The sequence below is a fragment of the Channa argus genome, chromosome 12 (genome assembly GCF_033026475.1).
Source record: "Channa argus isolate prfri chromosome 12, Channa argus male v1.0, whole genome shotgun sequence".
In the NCBI taxonomy this organism is placed as follows: domain Eukaryota; kingdom Metazoa; phylum Chordata; class Actinopteri; order Anabantiformes; family Channidae; genus Channa; species Channa argus.
Window position 1 is genome coordinate 2955091 of NC_090208.1, and position 18004 is coordinate 2973094.

Sequence of the window (18004 nt, forward strand, 5' to 3'; positions counted from 1 at the left end):
TCAAACCAACCTGAAAGACCAGTCAAAACCATTTTTCTGAGAAGCAAATTCATTATTAATTATTAAAAGTTGCTTAAATGAAGATAATTTTCATTATAGCTTTTCATTTCAATTACTGTGGCATGCAGTTATTAAAATAGATTTTTAAATGTTTCATTCTGTTATGCAACCGGTTCACATCAGGTAGTCACATTGTTGGCTCCACCCCCACAGCACTGCCTCTTTCTTCCTGGGTGTGGAGAGCATGGACAATGCACGTAAGTAGAGAGAGGAGCATCCTTCGTACAGCGAACAACAGAAAAATCTGCACAGCAGCTGCAGATTTTAACAGAGCACCTGTGATCTCATCAAAGCTCCAGTGGGTGAGTTTACCTGCACACTTACGCAGAGCACATGAAAATCTAGAGATTGTGTTGAACAAAATGTTTGTTTTCCAGTCCGTATTAAACAATGGTGTGGTGCCCATATGATTTTTGCTGTTTTAATTGTTCTCGTTTACACTGTACATTACATTTCCTTATGTTCTGTCAGTGTGAGTTGTTCTGTGTAAAAATATGCTTCAAAGTTTACAAAAATCTGAGTTCAGTGTTTGTAGTTTTAAAGTCACTCATCATGTTCTCTGGACATTTTCCCCGTTAAGTTATACTGAATGTTGTACTAAATTATAGTTTTTAATAAGTTTAGTTGTTGTACTTCATTTATGGGTTGTTACAAAATGGAAATCTAAAGCCTCACATAGAAAAATCAGATAGAAACTGTACATAACCTCTTAGATTAGCGGGACAATAGGAAATTGTCATTTAATTTCACACTCAGGTTTCCAAACACCTAAACTGCAATTGCAAATATATAAGTATATAATTATAACATTAGCACAACACATTATATTTTCTATTACTATAATAAGGACAATTACCATAAATATCAGTAAAATGTTCCCTGGCAACAGTTATGCTTCTGCAAAACTGTCTAATCCTAATAACAACCACTTTGTGTGATTACAGTTTTTTCTTTTAAATGTTTCATGTGTGTTTATGGAGTCACTGCACTCAGACACCCAAGATTCGCCCAACCCACGTCCTTTTAATTCACTTTCTGTTTATCATTGTAACACTGAATTAATTCATTCATTCCATGGAAGTCACAACAAGAACTGGTTCTTGTAATTTGTTTATGAATTATTTATCATCACACCTGCAAGAACTGATGTTTTTCAATACTTTTTTTTAAAAGCAGAGAGTATTAAACACAACACTTTTATATAGATGTAGTTTTTCTTAAGCTGTTACAGAGACAATATAAATATTTAATATTGAGACCCTTGAGGAGGTGAGTTACCATTTTATATATCAGTCAGAATGTATACAGACAATATAAAGAGTAATAGAATAATAGCTGACGGAACAGAAATTACAAAGTGCAGATTAATGAGAATAATAATGAGAATATTGGTCCAACATAATGAGCAGCAGCAGAAAAGTGTTAACTGTTTGACGCCCAGACCAATTTTTTACTCTCCACCAGTGCCTGAGACAAATATGTTGCTCCAACGTTTCAGAGTCTCTCAGGTCTGTGGTTTAATTGACGAATGCCATTAAAGTATGTGACTATATTGTTACCTAATGAACCTGCCCTTTTTCTATTAACTTTCACATTGGATGCGCAGAAATCAGTGGCATTTATGGTATGTGCAGGTGAAGTTGTGTTGCTGGATGATTCAGCTTGCTGTTGCAATAATCTCTGTTCAGGTATCTGCCTTGTCTGTGTGTTCCTTTGCATGTGTTTCACTCCAAATTACAGCATGTGGAGCAATATTTTGTGGCTGTCTGTGAAATGTTTGCTGAAGTTGAAATTGTCTATTTGAGCTTGTGCTGAATTAGTCTTCACCACACTTTAGGATCTGAAGTTGTTTTCCTTTAGCTCATTAATATTGTTTATCCAGTTAATGTACTTGTAAAGCTTAGTGCCAGTCTGGGCAGCTCTTTCTCTATGTCCTTGGCTCATTTCTTGAAACGTCACTGTCCTTCTCAGAGCATCACATGCTTTTCTTATTCCAGACAGTAGTTTGTTAACAAAAGGACACACCTTTACCTTTAACTTAAAATGAAACCCCCATGTCAATGAATATGTCAACCATGTAAAAATGGAATGCTCCCTTACTATCATGTCCATCAAGGTTTTCAAAGTATTTACCAGGTTTGTCAGTTGGACAATGGAGCTGTGTCATTTTCAGTAATGTGGGGGAATTATTTTCTCTTCCTGTAATGTTGGCACAGTGAAATTCACTGTATTACACTGTATTCACTATTTACTGTAATGTGTTTGTAGACTGAAAGAAAAATGTGCAAAAAGTGAAGTGGTGAGAAAACTTCCAGAAGTGACTGTGTTTGCATTGCAATTTATGACAGTTGGGTTCATGATGTATTTTGAAAAATGAATGCATGCTTTGGCATTTAGAAACACAAGACCTCTGAGTTTATTTTCTGTTTCTGAGCCAAAGTAAAGAACTTTGAAAATGCCTGTGACTTTCTGTCCGCTCAAAGATAATCTACCTGTGTTTTCCAGCTCTCCGTCAGCTGATTGTCGTCCTCCAACATGATCCATCCCCTGATCTACCTGTCTGCTCTTAGCCTGCTGGCAGGTAAGGACACACATGGCAGCAATTTAGAACTCTACCCACATAACTTGTTGATGGACATCAGGAGAACTAACATAGTAATTTAGCAAAAAGCTTAAACACATTTTTCATCCTTTATCCAAGCAGCTAACAGAAAGTGACCTCTCATATGTCTCCATGTCTTCAGGTGCTGCTACTGTGCAGCAATTTAATGGTTCTTCAGTGTTGGACATCAGCTCATGTCCCATTGCGTATTATGGACAGATATATAACCAACTCGACGTGAGTACAATGAAGGCCATTGCTTCAGAATATGTTAGTGTGTTTAATTACTGATGTTAAGTCTCCAATTGTGGTAGCATGAATGAATGAAGTCACTGTTGGGAATAATCAATGTGTCATCAATTCAATTCAATTTAATTCAACTTTATTTATATATCAATTCACAACAAAGTCATCTCAGGGCACTTTACAGAATAAAGTCAAGATTATAAAGCTTTATAGAGAGAACCCAACAATTACCCCTTGAACAAGCCATAGGCAACAGTGGAGAGGAAAAACTCCCTTTAATGGAAGAAACCTCCAGCAGAACCAGGCTCAGGGTGGACGACCATCTGCCTCGACCGGTTGGGGTGAGTGGAAGGTTGAGAGAGAAAAGAACAGAGCAACAAAAAGCAACAACAAAACATCGGGCAGGTTGGTAGGATCAGTAGCTGCACACTCGAAGACACACAGCTTCAAAGCCAGGGACACCTGCAGAAAGGGACAGAGAGAGGGGGACAGAGAAGGACAAAGGCACAAGCATCAGTGGAGAGAAGCTTGTTCGGTGACTGTAGTCGGCTCCCTTTAATTTAATCCTGCTGCATGTTAGACTCTCTCTTTCGTATTTTGTGTCCTCAGAGGACAGGTGAAGGTGATGCTGAGTGGTTGTCCCTTTAGCTTACAGTCTCACCGGTGTAGTATTTTGAAGTAAAGTGAGAGTGATGACTGCAACTTGTCTCTTTTTTGAACAGGTGACCTTCACAAGTGAAAATGTTGCCATCTGTTTTAATGTCTTTGGAGAAGAATGCATTGTGGGGCCACAACTGACAGAAGAAGTTTTCGACTTTTTTGTAAACAGTACTGACAATGGGATTTTCCACACCAATTTGCCAAACCTTGACACTGTTCTATCATGCACAGTGAATTTGAAATTTACCGACATTGGTAAAGAGGTGAGTGTTCAATATAAATCCGACTAGTGCCAAAGTCCATTTGACAAAAATCTGAAACCTTTTCTATTTCTTTCCCCTTCTCTTCTTTTGACATCTGCCAGGTTGAGTTGGTACTAGGAAACTTTGGGACACAAGCAGCTGTGTACTTGTTCACAGAGTTAGAAGGTTCAACTGTAAGTATTCTGTCGCAGTACATATTCCTGATCCCCCTCTGTACAGTAAGGTCTGTATGGTTCAATAGGAACCTGCTACCTACCAGTAGATGATTTCTCTACATATGAGTGGAAATTTAGTGACATTTAGTGGTTGTAGCATATATGACAGAAGTGGCGGTGGCAGTCAGTAACTTAAAAAGCAAAGGACTTAAAATCAAGAGAAACCAGTCTGCTCTGTTTAATACTGTGGGTTGTGAATGGTTTACCTGGAAGGTGTACAATAAAAGTTAATGAGATTAATGCTGAAAGAAAAGGACCGAAGGAAGGAAGAGAATAATAGAGAATCTGAAAACATAAGACTGAATTATTCCCTAATCTATTAAAGGTTGTTGAGTTTTTTCTTTTTATGATAGTGAAGTAAAAAGACCTTCAAATGACTGTTGTATTACTGTGGTACCCCCCTCCCCCCCTTCCCTGCCCACTCAAACTTAATTAATACTGGCTGAAATCATTGACCCAAAGAAACTTTTTATAAAATTTGCACATAGAAGCATAGTTACTTAATACTCTGCAGTGTAAAAGAAACAGGGAAATGAGCTGCAAGGTTTTGTCTGATGTTAAATGGTAATTGTTCTGCACTTATAAAGTGCTTTTCTACCGATTCGCTCTCAAAGCGCTTTACACTACTTCTTATTCAACCAATCACACACACTCACACACCGATGGGGGAGCTGCTATGCAGCTGGCCAACACTCACCGGGAGCAACTAAGTTGGGCTTCAGTGTTAGCTTGACATGTATCGAATCATTTGTTTCGGCTCTGTGATGAAACATTTGTGTTTCTTGTAGGTATTTGATGTTATGATCAGTGATCAAAAAGTCAACAAACTGAATGTTACCAACACTCCAGAGCACCTACAAGAGTTTTCCGTCGTAGACATCAGCGCATGCAGATTCTCAGGTTGGCAAATCACTGGCTGTAAAAAGAAATTTCTGGCTCCTTAGAAATACAATAGAGTAAAAATGTTTAATACTGTATAAGTGTTATTTTGGTTTCACAGTTTATTTATGTGTTATTTTATCTGTGACTCTGTGAAGTAACACTGTTGACTTCTTCACTGTACAGGTGCAGTGTATCCAACTGACTCAGTGGTGAGCTTTGACCCTGACACCTGCACCAATGTAACCTGTTCTTCGACTGCAGAGCTGCTCGACGTTAGGTGTGGCCCCTCGGAGACTTGTCAAGGCAACAACATGTAAATATGTTTGCTTTGCACTTAGAAAAGTTGAAACAGAGATTGTGTTTTTTACTTCTAATGAAAACTTTAGTTTATTGGATCAATTTAAAACATCTTAAAAGCTTGACAGCATGTGCCTCTCCCATCTCCTTAGGAAATATTGTTTTGACTTCCCAACACCTCCTGTTTATTAGGTCTTTATGTGTCTCTCTAACTTTGATGGTTTTAGTGCTTCATCTGACAAATTCATCACACTGTGCTTTCAGGTCTGCATCACTGGCTGCCACTGTGTATCCATATTGATGATGCTTGTGCTTGTTTTTCTCCCTGTCCACCTCCATTAGCTGCTTGATGGACACCATCTACACCTGCACCCTGGTCGGCCCCACTGTCATCGACTTTAATGGCAATGTTGCCTACGTCGAGGATCGGTGTGCGTATGTTGTGTTGTCAGACCTGTCAGACCCTGATTACCGCGTGATAGCAACCTTTCAGGAGCGACGTCGTAAAGATGTGAGCTTTTTGGACAGTTTCATTGTGGAAGGACCAGGTGTTCAAATTAACCTGAAACAAGACGGGATATTTCGGGTAAGTTTCCTGCAGACACAGTCTCCCATCCTCTGCTGTTCATGTTACATTTTGGTTCTGATGAACTCAGTAGTTATAACCAAGTGTGAAAACAGCTTCTTTGTGTTTGAGTTGTTTGAATCAGTGTTTTCTTCACACTCTCTCTTTACCATGATACAGCTGGGTGACACATCCATAACCTCTGAGGAACTAAGTCAGCTGATTCCTGGCATGCAGTTTGACTTGGACCAAAATGGACGTTTGTCCACATTCTCCATGTTCAACTACACGTTTACATTCTTCTTTGATGGAACCATGGCACAGTTCAGTTTTTCAGGTACAGAAAATAAAATCTATCTGCTACTGAGCACATGAAACAAAACAAACTAACAGAAGATCTAATTGCTCATTTTGTGGCATTAGCAATGTGAACTAATCATTTAGTGAGAGATGTAAATATCAATGCAGTTTTATCTGACCTTGTTTTGAATCTGACTCTGTCCAGCTCCTACACAAGAACTATCTCTGCAGGGTTTGTGTGGCAACTCCAGTGAGTCTTTGAGTGAACTAAGGGTTTCTGACCTCAGTGCTGGAGGGTAAGTCATTAGCCAAAATAACCGACTGACAACACAGTTGTCACATTTACCTCTAATACACTTTAAATTATTTCTACACATCTTTATGAAAATGAAACCATTCCTTGGTCTTTTGTCTTGTATACTAAGCAAATACACATAATGTGTGTCTTTGATTTAGCCAATAACACAAAGAAAATGAACTGATTGTGTGAATGAGACAGAGCAGAGACCAGCCCTGACCTTGTGCTGTTTGTTGCCCCCTAGCTGTGAGATCCTGTACAATGACGCTACTGACAGTTCCATCAACTGCACCACAGCAACTGAATTGTGAGTAGATTATTCATAACAACCAACAATGCTATCATTCATTTATCCATATCTGTTGATTTTAATCTTTAGATTTCCTGGCTGACAGGAATTTATCATCTATCCCCAATATTCTCTCTTAACAGCTGTCGTCGCCTATTGGAGGACACTTTCAGCAGCTGTCACAGCTTCGTTGACCCAATGCCCTACATCAGTGCTTGCATTGACACTTTGTGCAGTTATCCTTCAGTGGATGGGGTCAACTGTGAGTTCTTTGGTGCCTACGTCAGAGCCTGCAGCCTGCATGGAATCAACACAGCGAATGACTGGAGCTCCGTAGCTGACTGCTGTAAGATTACTTTTCGCTTGCACATAAAAAGTAAATGCCTAAGCAAACTTGAAACCAAAGGTTCTGTCACTGGACAAGACATCCAATCAGTGAGTTGTATGGTTTCCAATGTGCTATATGACCTCCGCAATAGTGAGGCTGCTGTATCGGTATAAACTCACAAATGTGATGGCTCTTAGTTTACAGTGTTTGTTTCCACCATACAGGTGTGCACTGAGTTCTACTTACTTTTATGAATTTCTGATGATCATATAGATGTGAGATATTTGTTTTTTATATCTGGTTACATATATTTATATATATATATATATATATATATATACATATATATTCTACTCTGTAGCCCTCCCGCCACCCTTCTGCCAGGGCAGGACCTGCACTCCTAACGAATTCTGCGCTGAAGGGTTAAACAGTGGTGAAACCAGCTGCTTCTGTCGGGCTCTTTTTGCCGCCAAATACAGAGAGACGAACACTTTAGGTATGACAGCTGTGACAGCAACACGACAACAAAGCTCAGTGATTTGAGGAAAATATCTAATTAGGATTTTTCTGATAATATTCAGGTAGTCCCACAGTCTGCGGTCCGAAAACTGCTTCACTTACTCTGGTTGGATGTCTCCTGGAGGAAAAAGGCATTGACTACTCTGCCTTACACCTCTTTGACCCAACATGCAGAGGTCAGATAGATGAGCAGACACACAATGTGACCTTCTCCTATGATAACATCAACACCTGCGGGACAAAGGTCACGGTGGGTCTTGTCCTCCAACTTCCTAGGCTTCCTTTATCGTTGCTTCAGCTTCAGCTCTGACCTCCTTTCTGTCTAGTTATGTTCATCATTATAAAGTGTCATCAGTCAGTCACTGGCTATTAAAGTAATATCTGAATCCCTGTGACCCTGCAGGCCAATGGCAGCCAAATAATCTACTTGAATGCTGTCACGAACCTGAGCAACCCGAATGATATCATCACTCGCAGCGACCAAGTCTACATCAACTTTACCTGCATCCAGACTCAGCCAGACGACAAGACCGTGTCCTTCAAAATCAAAGACAGGTGTGTTGTGGATGCTAACTTTTTAGAAATGATCTTACATTGTGTAACATTGGATAAGAAAGCTGAAGTTTTTGTTTTTGTTTCTTCGCACTCCACAGCTCAGTCATCGTACATGTCACATCTGAAATCTGGAATTACACTCTGACCATGAATGCCTACACCGACCCAAAGCATACAAAACTTTTGAACCCAGACTCAGAAGTCCTGCTGGATCAGAGAATCTGGGTGGAGCTGAATTCTTATGAACTGGATGACAATTTGATCAAATTGGTGACCAACTCCTGCTGGGCATCCCCGAACCCATCACCCAATGGGGATCTGAAATACGACCTGATCGTAAACGGGTGAGACACCCACAGAAGTAGCAGCTTCTGTTGTCAGAGATTCTTTAACAAATGTGATGTTTGATTCCTGAAACAAACATCCCCTCTGATTTTCTTTGTGTGTTTTCCTGTTTGTGAGCAGTTGTCCCAATGATCCAACAGTGACTGTGCTTGAAAACGGCCAAGGAACAACCAACTCTTTTGCCTTCAAAATGTTCAGGTTCATTGGCTACAGAGGTGAAATCTACCTGCATTGTCAGGTCCAGCTGTGTATTGAAAACTGTGCTAAGGTACGACCTGTTGTCAAACACACCACACATAAACACTCATGATACAAGCTTCGCTGGAAAACACTTAGAACAACGTGTCCATTCTGTATTTACAGCACAACAGGTTCATATATATGTTTTATGTTTTTTTCCTAAAACATTTATAGCAATAAAATGGAAATAAGATATTTATATTTCTGAGATATCAACATTTCATTTAATGAGGTGTGAATGGCCAAATAAGTTATTTTAATAAAACTAGAAAAACGTTTTATTTAAACATTTCGATGGCCTTTTGTCGACTGGATTAAACACATTCCTATGATCCTCACTAGTGTTTTTCATATGATGAAAATGCAGAAAAACATGGATGTTCCAAATGAAATACAGGTTGTTTTCTAATATCTGGACTTCATCGCTCTCTTTTTTTGACTTCCAGGCTTGTAAAGGTGCTCGGGGACGCAGATCTCTCAAGCATACACATAAAAGTGAACATTCAGCCTTCATCAGCATGGCCTGGATTAATTAGGTAAAACATTTCTCTGCTGTCATATATATGCGGTACATAATGTCATTTATTTCACGGATGCTTTTGCATACGTCTGAGGCTGGATAAAAGTGGGAGGGTTACGGCAGGAAGGGCATGCAACTTTGTCATCAAGTTAAAGCTGTGGCTTACAGATTTGGTTTTAATCCTTCATCACAAATAATAATAATACTAATAATAAGTATTAGTAGTATGGTAGTTATTAGTAGTCATTGCTTTTCACCCAGATTGAGATATTAGCATACAAATCACCAGGATGTAATCAATGTTAATTATGATTCAATAGGTGGCCTACTTTCTCCCAGTAGTTTCAGGAGCTTGTTAGCGTGGGCTACGTCAGGCCCGACCACTGCTGTCTTAGTTACATTAATAAACCTAAAAAGTAAAGTAAAGCTTAGGTACAATAAAATCTATATTAAGTGTAAAGAAATATACACAGTTTAGTTAAAAAACAGAATTGAAAACATTTACATTTCATACATAAACATTGAAACATTTTTACATGCAGGTTTGAAGGAAATAACTTTAATTACAGTTTGCACTGGTTTTTTTCTCAGGTCGTTTCCATTTTTCTTGGACAGACTATGTTGACAACCTTAAAGTGGATTCCAGACTTTTGATTGGTCCTGATCCAGAGCCCTGACGTGTGTAAATCTTTGGTCTCCTTAATGGATTGTGAAGGATGATAACTGAGACCGCTGGAAAAAGCAGCTGTTTGAGTGGAATCATTGTACAGATTGGACCGAACCGTCATCTCTGAAAGCTAATAATTATTTTTGTATTAATAGCAATATGGTGAAGGGATCTTTTTGGGATATTTGTTATGTTGCATAACCAAAGTTTCAAGAGTAAAAAAATAAACAAAAACAAAAAAACCCCATCTTGAAATCAATTCTGTAACAACGTGATTTTAATGTTATTACATTATTTTTCACTTTTTTGTTAATTCTGAGGGAACTAAATTGGCTACATTGGTTTAATTTTTAAAGACAATTAAAATATTGGATGCCCTCAATAATATACTCAACGTATAGACAGTTAAACTGTAGACCTACAGTCAATTTTAAACCAAAGGTGTAACATTATTGGACAGGATAGGAGTGTATCTGTGTATGCTGATGGTCAGGACCAATTCGTCACAGCTAGGTGAAGAAATATTGCAGATATCGCGATATGGTGGACTGGCTCGTACGGTTGCGATGGTTTTTTGGTGATATGTAACTGGGTATCATCTGCATAAAGATGTTTTAAAAAAATCCGACTTTCACAGGAATAAACAGATCTATAATAGTCTTGTCTCTGTGCACTGTCTGTTTTCAAAACTCGGTCTGTCAAAGTATTGAATATACAATCAAGCACAAAAGTTAGTACTATTCTTTTAAATCAATTTCTTCTGTGTGTGTTTAAAAACATAATAGAAATAATCAGATCATAGCAGTATTAGGCAAATACAACCTTAGATGAACAACATCATATACCTTTTTTCAAAAGGGAGCCAAAAAGAAAATTCTCATTTGGCCAATACTAAGTACCCTTTACTGTTTTCATGGGATTCCAGAGGGTAAGTTGCAGCGGGGCATTGTTCAGCGCTTGATGAATTGGTCATCAACAGGTCTGCAGACGTCTATAAAAGCAGATGTTTTTACAGTTTGCTGGTCTGGAGCGTTTAGTTGTGAGTTAACACAATGCCAAGAGGGAAACACATAAATGGATTTAGGATCAAATCTGTTAACGGTTATGAAACTATTTCCAAACAACTTGGACTTCGAAATTCTACTGTATGAAAGATTTTTCACAAGTGGACAACATTCAAGACTGTCTTCAATCTTCCCAGGAGCAGACGTCCCAGAACATTCAGGTCAGACCATGCAATGCTCAGAGAAATCTTAAAAAAAGAGCTGCATCTCAGGCCTCACAGTGCAATTTGAAGAAGACTGAACTAGTATGGTTTGTTTGGAAGGGTTGTCAGGAGACAATCTCTTCTGTCTAAAAACAAGAAAACATGGCTGAGGTTCATAAAACTTAAATTCAGAGATGAATTACACGACACTTTACCAGAAAAATACTAACATACAATTAAAGCTGATCAGCAACACTAAAATTCTATAGAGGTTGTATATGTGTTAGCAGCTTCAACTATTAGACATGATAACAGATTGGGGTGAATTACCATGTAAGGCAGCCATTCTGCTGCAAATCGACTCACTCAGCAATGATTTGTGTGCGTTTTTTATCATTTACAAGGATAGACTTATTCATATAGCACCAGTTCACGACAAAGTAATCTTAAGGCACTTCACATAATTAAGTCAACACCATACAGATTTATAGAGAAGGCCCAACAAATCCCTCTTAAGCAAGCTTTAGGACACAGTGGGGAGGAAAAGCCCCTTTTAACGGAAGAAACCTTCCAGTAGAACCAGACTTCATCTGCCTTGGAACAGTTGGTGTGAGTGGAAAGTGGAGAGAGCGACAAGAAACAAAAGACAAGACACTGGGCAGGTTTATAGGGCCAGTAAAGCTGAGGACACCTGCAGAAAGGGACAGAAAGTGATATATAAATGCAGGGGAAGAGAGGACGTAAGAGGGAAAGGGAGGGGTTCAGTGCGTCTGTGGGACCCCCCAGCAGTCTAAGCCAAAACAGCATAACTAGGGTTAGTTCCAAGTCGGTGAGCCAACTCTAACTACAGGCTTTATCAAAAAAAAAAAAAAAAAGTTTTAAGCTGAAAGTAGAGTGTGTGTCTGCCTCCCAAGTCTAGATTGGGTGCTGATTTCTAGACAGGTGGAAGGCTGTTCTAGAGACTTCTTTCAAGTGTGAGTTAAAAGCGAGATATTCTTGTCAATAATCTCCAAGGTTCTTCACGGTAGAAATGGAGGCCCAAGCTGTGCCATCAGAAATAAGTATATGGTTAGACACCATATTTAACAGCTTTTTAGGCCCAAATACAATAACTTCCATTTTGTCTCAGCTGTTTCATTGCTATGTGACCTGTGGCGTGACCCTGCCCAGTGATTTTGCACTTTCTGCTCTGACACGCATGAACTAAACAGAGTTTGTTCACTATGCTCCAATGCAGTTGACTTGGTATCTTCCCAAGCATGACGTCTCAGCTCTGACATTGTAGAAAAGATTAAAACAGAAAGCAACCAGCATAGTTATTATCATTCTTTGCTGCTATGAAAACAAAATTCAGGCATAAATAATAACATATTTAATGATGGCACAACGACGCCCCCTGGCCATGACAGGGCTCTAGGCAGTTGCTTATGTTTCCCAAAGGATGGGTCGCTCCATGCTACTCACCTATCAGTGTCAGAACGCGTTAAATCCTTCAGCTGATAGAGTGTCCGCAATATCACTATGGTGCATACGCACATGTATTTAAAAGCCATTTTGGAGTCATAGTAATTGAATGTATCCTTTGTTTTGTTGGCTGGTTCCAAAAGTGTCACTTCAACACCTGCCTGCTTCACTGCAAACAGCCCCATGTGAGGATACGGGCAAATTACCGATATGGGCATTAATGCTGAAGAACAGGTTTCTTGTGTCAATTTCCAATTTAAAAAAATGTAGAATTCTGATTTTTTAACAATGGTATACGGTATTAAAAACTTTTATTTAGAAACCCAAGGTTTCAATTTCAATAAATATGAAAATCCCACAAACACCAGAAGCACAGGCTGACAAATGCTATTGATTACCAGGTAGTTCAGTTTCTTTCAGTGGACCAACAACAACAACACCTCGACTTATAAGACAATGAACAATAGACGATGAAGTGATCCAATAGACTTCCTCATGTGCCTCAGAAAATAAAACAAAACAAAGAAGAAAACTACTTCACCTTTTATCAGTTTCTTGCTCTGTGACATTCCGGTTCAGGTCCTTTGAAATTGTTCTTGTTGTTTTGCTCATTTCAGAGCTCATTTCTTTGACCTTGAGGGACTAAAGCGTAGTACAACAAATGTGAATGATGTAAAAACAATATACAGATACAACAGGTTTCTATTTTATCTGTGGCCAAACAGTTTTGCAGTTGCTCCTTATTCACCCATACACAATTATACACTGATGACAGTAACTACTATTCAAGGTGCTAGCATGATCAAATGGAGCAGCCTATACGGCTCAGTGCCTTGCAAAGACACTTCGACCATTTTGACACCAGTAGGACCTAGAGCTCAAATCATTTAGTGGAGGATCTCTGTTCGTCCGGAGGCAAAGCTGCTTCAGATGTGGTTGACTTGTTCAAAATGAGAGATTACAGAAAGAAAAATAATTGTGTAAAGAACATGTTAACACAACACAATCTTCAAACATGATTGTTACTTATCTAACTTATTTAAGGTCCAATAACTGGACAGTTAAGTCAGCAACAACAACCAAAAAACAACAGAAAAACTTTTCACAACTTTTCACTGCACATTAGGTTAATTTGTGTAAGTGAGTCATTTAAAAGACCTGAAATTTTTATTAACAAGTCCATTTGTTGGCTGGAAATAAAAAAAAAAATATAAGAACCACCCTGGACATGAGCAAAGGTTGAAATGGACAAATATTCTTAAAAAGAGTAGAAGTCCAGTTTTGGGCTTTTGGCTTTTGTTACTAACATATAAAAGCTGCTGACACATACACTTTATATGTAGCTTGTTGAATCCACAATACATAACAATATCCAAACAGCTGTGTTTGAACACTTTCAATCCTGGGTAATAATATTATTAAGTATTTCAACAAACAGTTCAGTGGGTTGTGTGAGAGAGTAACTCTGGTTCCAAACACTGGTATAGTATATAGTATATAGTATATAGTATAGAGTATATAGTATAGAGTATATAGTATAGTATACTGCTATTAAAACATTCAGTGCTAAGTCTGTCGAGCTGGAAGCGCAGAAAGCTGATGGAACTTATTGCCAAGTGATTTAATAAATTGAGTAACTTTCTGAAACAACGGTTCAGAGCAACGGTGAGTGTGGAAAAGAGGTGAAGAGGCGAGTGCAGGCAGGTTGGAACGGGTGGAGAAAATTGTCAGGTGTGTTGTGTGATAAAAGAGTATCAGCGAGAATGAAAGGAAAGCTGTTCAAGACGGTGGTGAGACCAGCAATGTTGTTCGGCTTAGAGACAGTGGCACTGAAGAAAAGACAGGAGGCAGAGCTGGAGGTAGCAGAGCTTAAGATGTTGAGGTTTTCTTTGGGAGTGACGTGGATGGACAGGATCAGGAATGAGGACATCAGAGGCACAGCTCATGTTAGATGTTTTGGAGATAAAGTCAGAGAGGCCAGATTGAGGTGGTTTGGACATGTTCAGAGGAGAGACTGTGAATATATCGGTAGAAGGATGCTGAGGTTGGAGCTGCCAGGCAGGAGGTCTAGAGGAAGACCAAAGAGGAGATTTATGGATGTAGTGAGGGAGGACATGAAGTTAGTTGGTGTGAGTGAAGAGGATGCAGAGGACAGAGTTAGATGGAGGCACATGATTCGCTGTGGCGACCCCTGAAAGGGAGCAGCCGAAAGGAAAAGAAGAAGAAGTAACTTTCTGAAATGTTGTAATAATTTAACAAGTGACTAATAATTTAGGATTTTCCACCCCCACACCGGCTGTGAGTAGGACAATAGCATTCTCCATTAGGGTTACTAAGACAAAACGAAACTATTTTAAGGTGTATCAGTTTCCAGCTCAGTGACATTCCAGCTCAAGTCTATTAAAGGGATTCTGGATGTTTTGCTATGTACTGTACCTGTCATTGGATGTGATAGATGGGCTGATGACAGTGAATATTATGAAACACTTGCAATAAAATTAACAACATTATCATGAAAATCTTCTTCTTAGGAAACAAGCTATGAATTGTAGTAGTAGTAATGTATTTCATGATGTTTTATGTTTGACACTGTCACTGCATCACATCCCCTTCATCTGTCCATCTGAAAGGTTTCTCCCCTGTGCGGCAGTGCAAGTTATGGGAAGTCTGAAACTCATCTAGTTAATGCTCCTCCAAGTAGGTGAAAAACACAGTATTTAGTAAGTATTCCCATCAAAACAACAGGTGCTTTTTTTAAATTTTACTTTAAAATGAGTTGACTCCTTTCCGAGATGCACTTTGCTACAGTTTGTATATTCCTCCTCCTCCTCAGCCAGCCGGCTAATATGTTGATGACAAACAACACATACAGTCAGTTTGCATTCCCTTACATTGAAACTGTATGTAGGCATCTGATGTGATGAGTGAGAGCTGCTGTCGAGACTGTTTCCGCTCCACCAGTCGAATCCAGGATTTAAGTAACCTTTTCGCTCAGGTAGTCTCACTTAGACCCAAATCTACTTTTCAAGTGAACATGAGAACATACATTTAAAAGTAGCATAAAAGCGAAATCAACCACGCAAACATTATATGAAATCACAATAATTAAGAAATTACAACAGACTACAGAAAACAAACATCACACATTAATTTACACCAGCACAGGCACATTAACACAAACAATTACTAGAATCATATAAACCATTAAATATCGCTTTAAAATTGCCAATAGAAATTTTACATGAGGGTAGTTTGCACCTCAATGCAAAATGCATATTTATGGGATGTCTACGTTTAAGATAGCTTGTGTATCATGGTTATAAGATTTGAATATGAGAAGAGATCAGTTCACTCCAAACATGCAACCAAAGACTCAACTAAAGAGTTAAGTAACCAGCTTAGAGTCGACTTTCTCAGGGAAGCAGTACAAACAGCTAGATTTTAAATCAGGGTAGCGGATTAGGGAAATCTGTTTTCCCCACATAGACTTCTACAGGAGAAAGCCGGTTTCTCTGCCATCTCCATAAAACCAGGTTTCTAATCAGAAACCTAAATCCCAGTCAACTATCCAGCCAATTCAAAATATTTATTTATTTTTTTATTTATTAATATATTTATTTAGACCCAACCAGGGATTTATGGCTTCCATTTAAAGTTACCTTCTGAGAAATGTTGGCAACAGTATTACACGTGGTTAGAGTTGAAGCCTTAATTGGGGTGGAGCCTGATGCATATACAATTGTTTCATTAGCATAAACATTTAAATTCATAATGGCATAATACAGGTATTATTTAAATGAATATAATTTTCCAAAATATTAAACATCAAAACATGTGAGCCCACAGTGATGCCGACTAAAATATCAAACAAAAAACTATATTAAACCTCTCCTTTATGGACATGGTTTTTAATATTTTTTCCAGAATTATACCGTACAACTCACATCTACATTTAATGCAGCACTTCTGCACAAAAAAATATTAGGTGTAACAGGATTTTTGGACTTTTAATGCACATGAGAATAAAACTAACATTTCTTTTTAGCTCACTAGTGGAAACAGAGCCACGAGAGAAAGATCAGTTTTCTTTTTACTGATCTGCCACCAGCAGATGTCAGGATATCCTGATGCCTTGCTTGAATTCGAGATTGCACGACACCGCAATGATATTGACATTCTGTCACATGTTATCTGATACAATGTTGCCAGGCTGGTCTATCAGATCGGCAGTGACTGCTGTTGATTGACGTTCCCCTGAACAGGTTAGGTTCCAGAATGTGCCTGCCGGGCAACTGTTCTCAGATGGCAGTGTGCTCATGGCTACAAAAAAAAAGTTTCCCACCCGTCCCCAGAAGCGTATTCTCTCATAATCCATCTAGAAGGACAGAGAAAGACCACAGGGAAATGACACTGTATACGACTGCCAGGAACAAAGCTCCTTAAACTAATACTGATGGTCTCTAAATGCATTTGTTCACTTGAAGGTGCTTGGTCTGTGATTCCAGAACAGAACTGGTGTCTGTTGTTTCCTGTTGGTTTACCATGCCTGGTTTGGAGTCCTGTTTTCCCATTTTTGGTCTAAGTTTTGGTTTAAGTTCGGATTTATGTTGTCGGTTTACACTGTTATAGTATTTGTTCCTCCTTATTGACTTATTTTTAGTTGTGTTCACCAGTCACTCTTTTATTTATAATAAATACACCTTTACATTGAACCTCCACTTGCCGTCTCCTCACTTGGGTCCTCAAACCAAAATAACCGATCCTTAAAAAAATAGGCTAAAATAGACAATCAATCTTCTGTAATCTGTGGTGGAATCTCATGTGAAGGGGCTAGTATAGCACAGTGAACTATGATTCGTGGCTTAAAAAAAGATCTGATATTTAAGTGGGGGGCAAGCTGCAATGTTCAATGAGTGATAGACCGGAATGTCCAATTTGGTAATCTTCCAATGACTCAATGATTATCACACCTTTCACAATCTACTGTTTTGATCTACCTATTCTTGTTTGTTCACATTTTACACCAGTATTCTTTTGTTTGGACACAATAGCTTCAGTGTTCCATCATACTAACACACAAGCCACATCTTTCCCAGAAATGGTGTCCTAGTTGTTTCTGTTATTTGGATCATGTAAAACCTGTTGTGCAGATCACATAAAAAGGATGGTAACGAACATACTGAAGAAATTCCACAGGTAAATGAACCATCACAGAAAATGAAGTCAGAAAGTATATTGTTCAGGCGAAACAAAAAAGCTAAAGCATTATAGTCGACAGTGGCACAGGAGGAACAGTCCTCCACCCATTCCACAGTTGTTTGCTCGATCTCCAGCTCCTCTAGTCACATGTCAAAGTGTCCTTGAGCAAGACAATGAATCCTACCTTAGATGCCCCCAGTGAGTGTTGGCCAACATAGCATTGATGTGTGTCTTTGTTTGTGCGTATGTGAGATTGTGAGTGCGAATGAGTGAATGAGAAGCG

At 38.8% G+C, this 18004-nt stretch overlaps 1 protein-coding gene across 1 annotated transcript; it reads left to right on the plus strand.

Moving 5' to 3' along the window:
• The first annotated feature begins 213 nt into the window (after positions 1-213).
• Positions 214-10508, plus strand: LOC137136993 (alpha-tectorin-like). Its single transcript, XM_067522841.1, has 19 exons — positions 214-362; positions 2566-2641; positions 2805-2899; positions 3631-3831; positions 3933-4004; positions 4835-4946; positions 5112-5241; positions 5568-5811; positions 5971-6127; positions 6296-6386; positions 6633-6695; positions 6821-7023; positions 7367-7501; positions 7587-7774; positions 7928-8079; positions 8178-8423; positions 8545-8692; positions 9111-9200; positions 9776-10508. Exons 2-18 carry the CDS (start codon positions 2596-2598, stop codon positions 9198-9200), a joined length of 2373 nt encoding a protein of 790 aa, XP_067378942.1. The 5' UTR covers positions 214-362; positions 2566-2595; the 3' UTR covers positions 9776-10508.
• Positions 10509-18004: the final 7496 nt, after the last annotated feature.

Coding starts and splice junctions, on each gene's coding strand:
- LOC137136993 (XM_067522841.1), top strand. CDS start 2,596: ATGATCCATCCCCTGATCTACCTGTCTGCTCTTAGCCTGCTGGCAG. Junction 5,242..5,567: donor ACTTGTCAAGGCAACAACAT/GTAAATATGTTT, acceptor CACCTCCATTAG/CTGCTTGATGGACACCATCT. Junction 7,502..7,586: donor CAGAGAGACGAACACTTTAG/GTATGACAGCTG, acceptor GATAATATTCAG/GTAGTCCCACAGTCTGCGGT.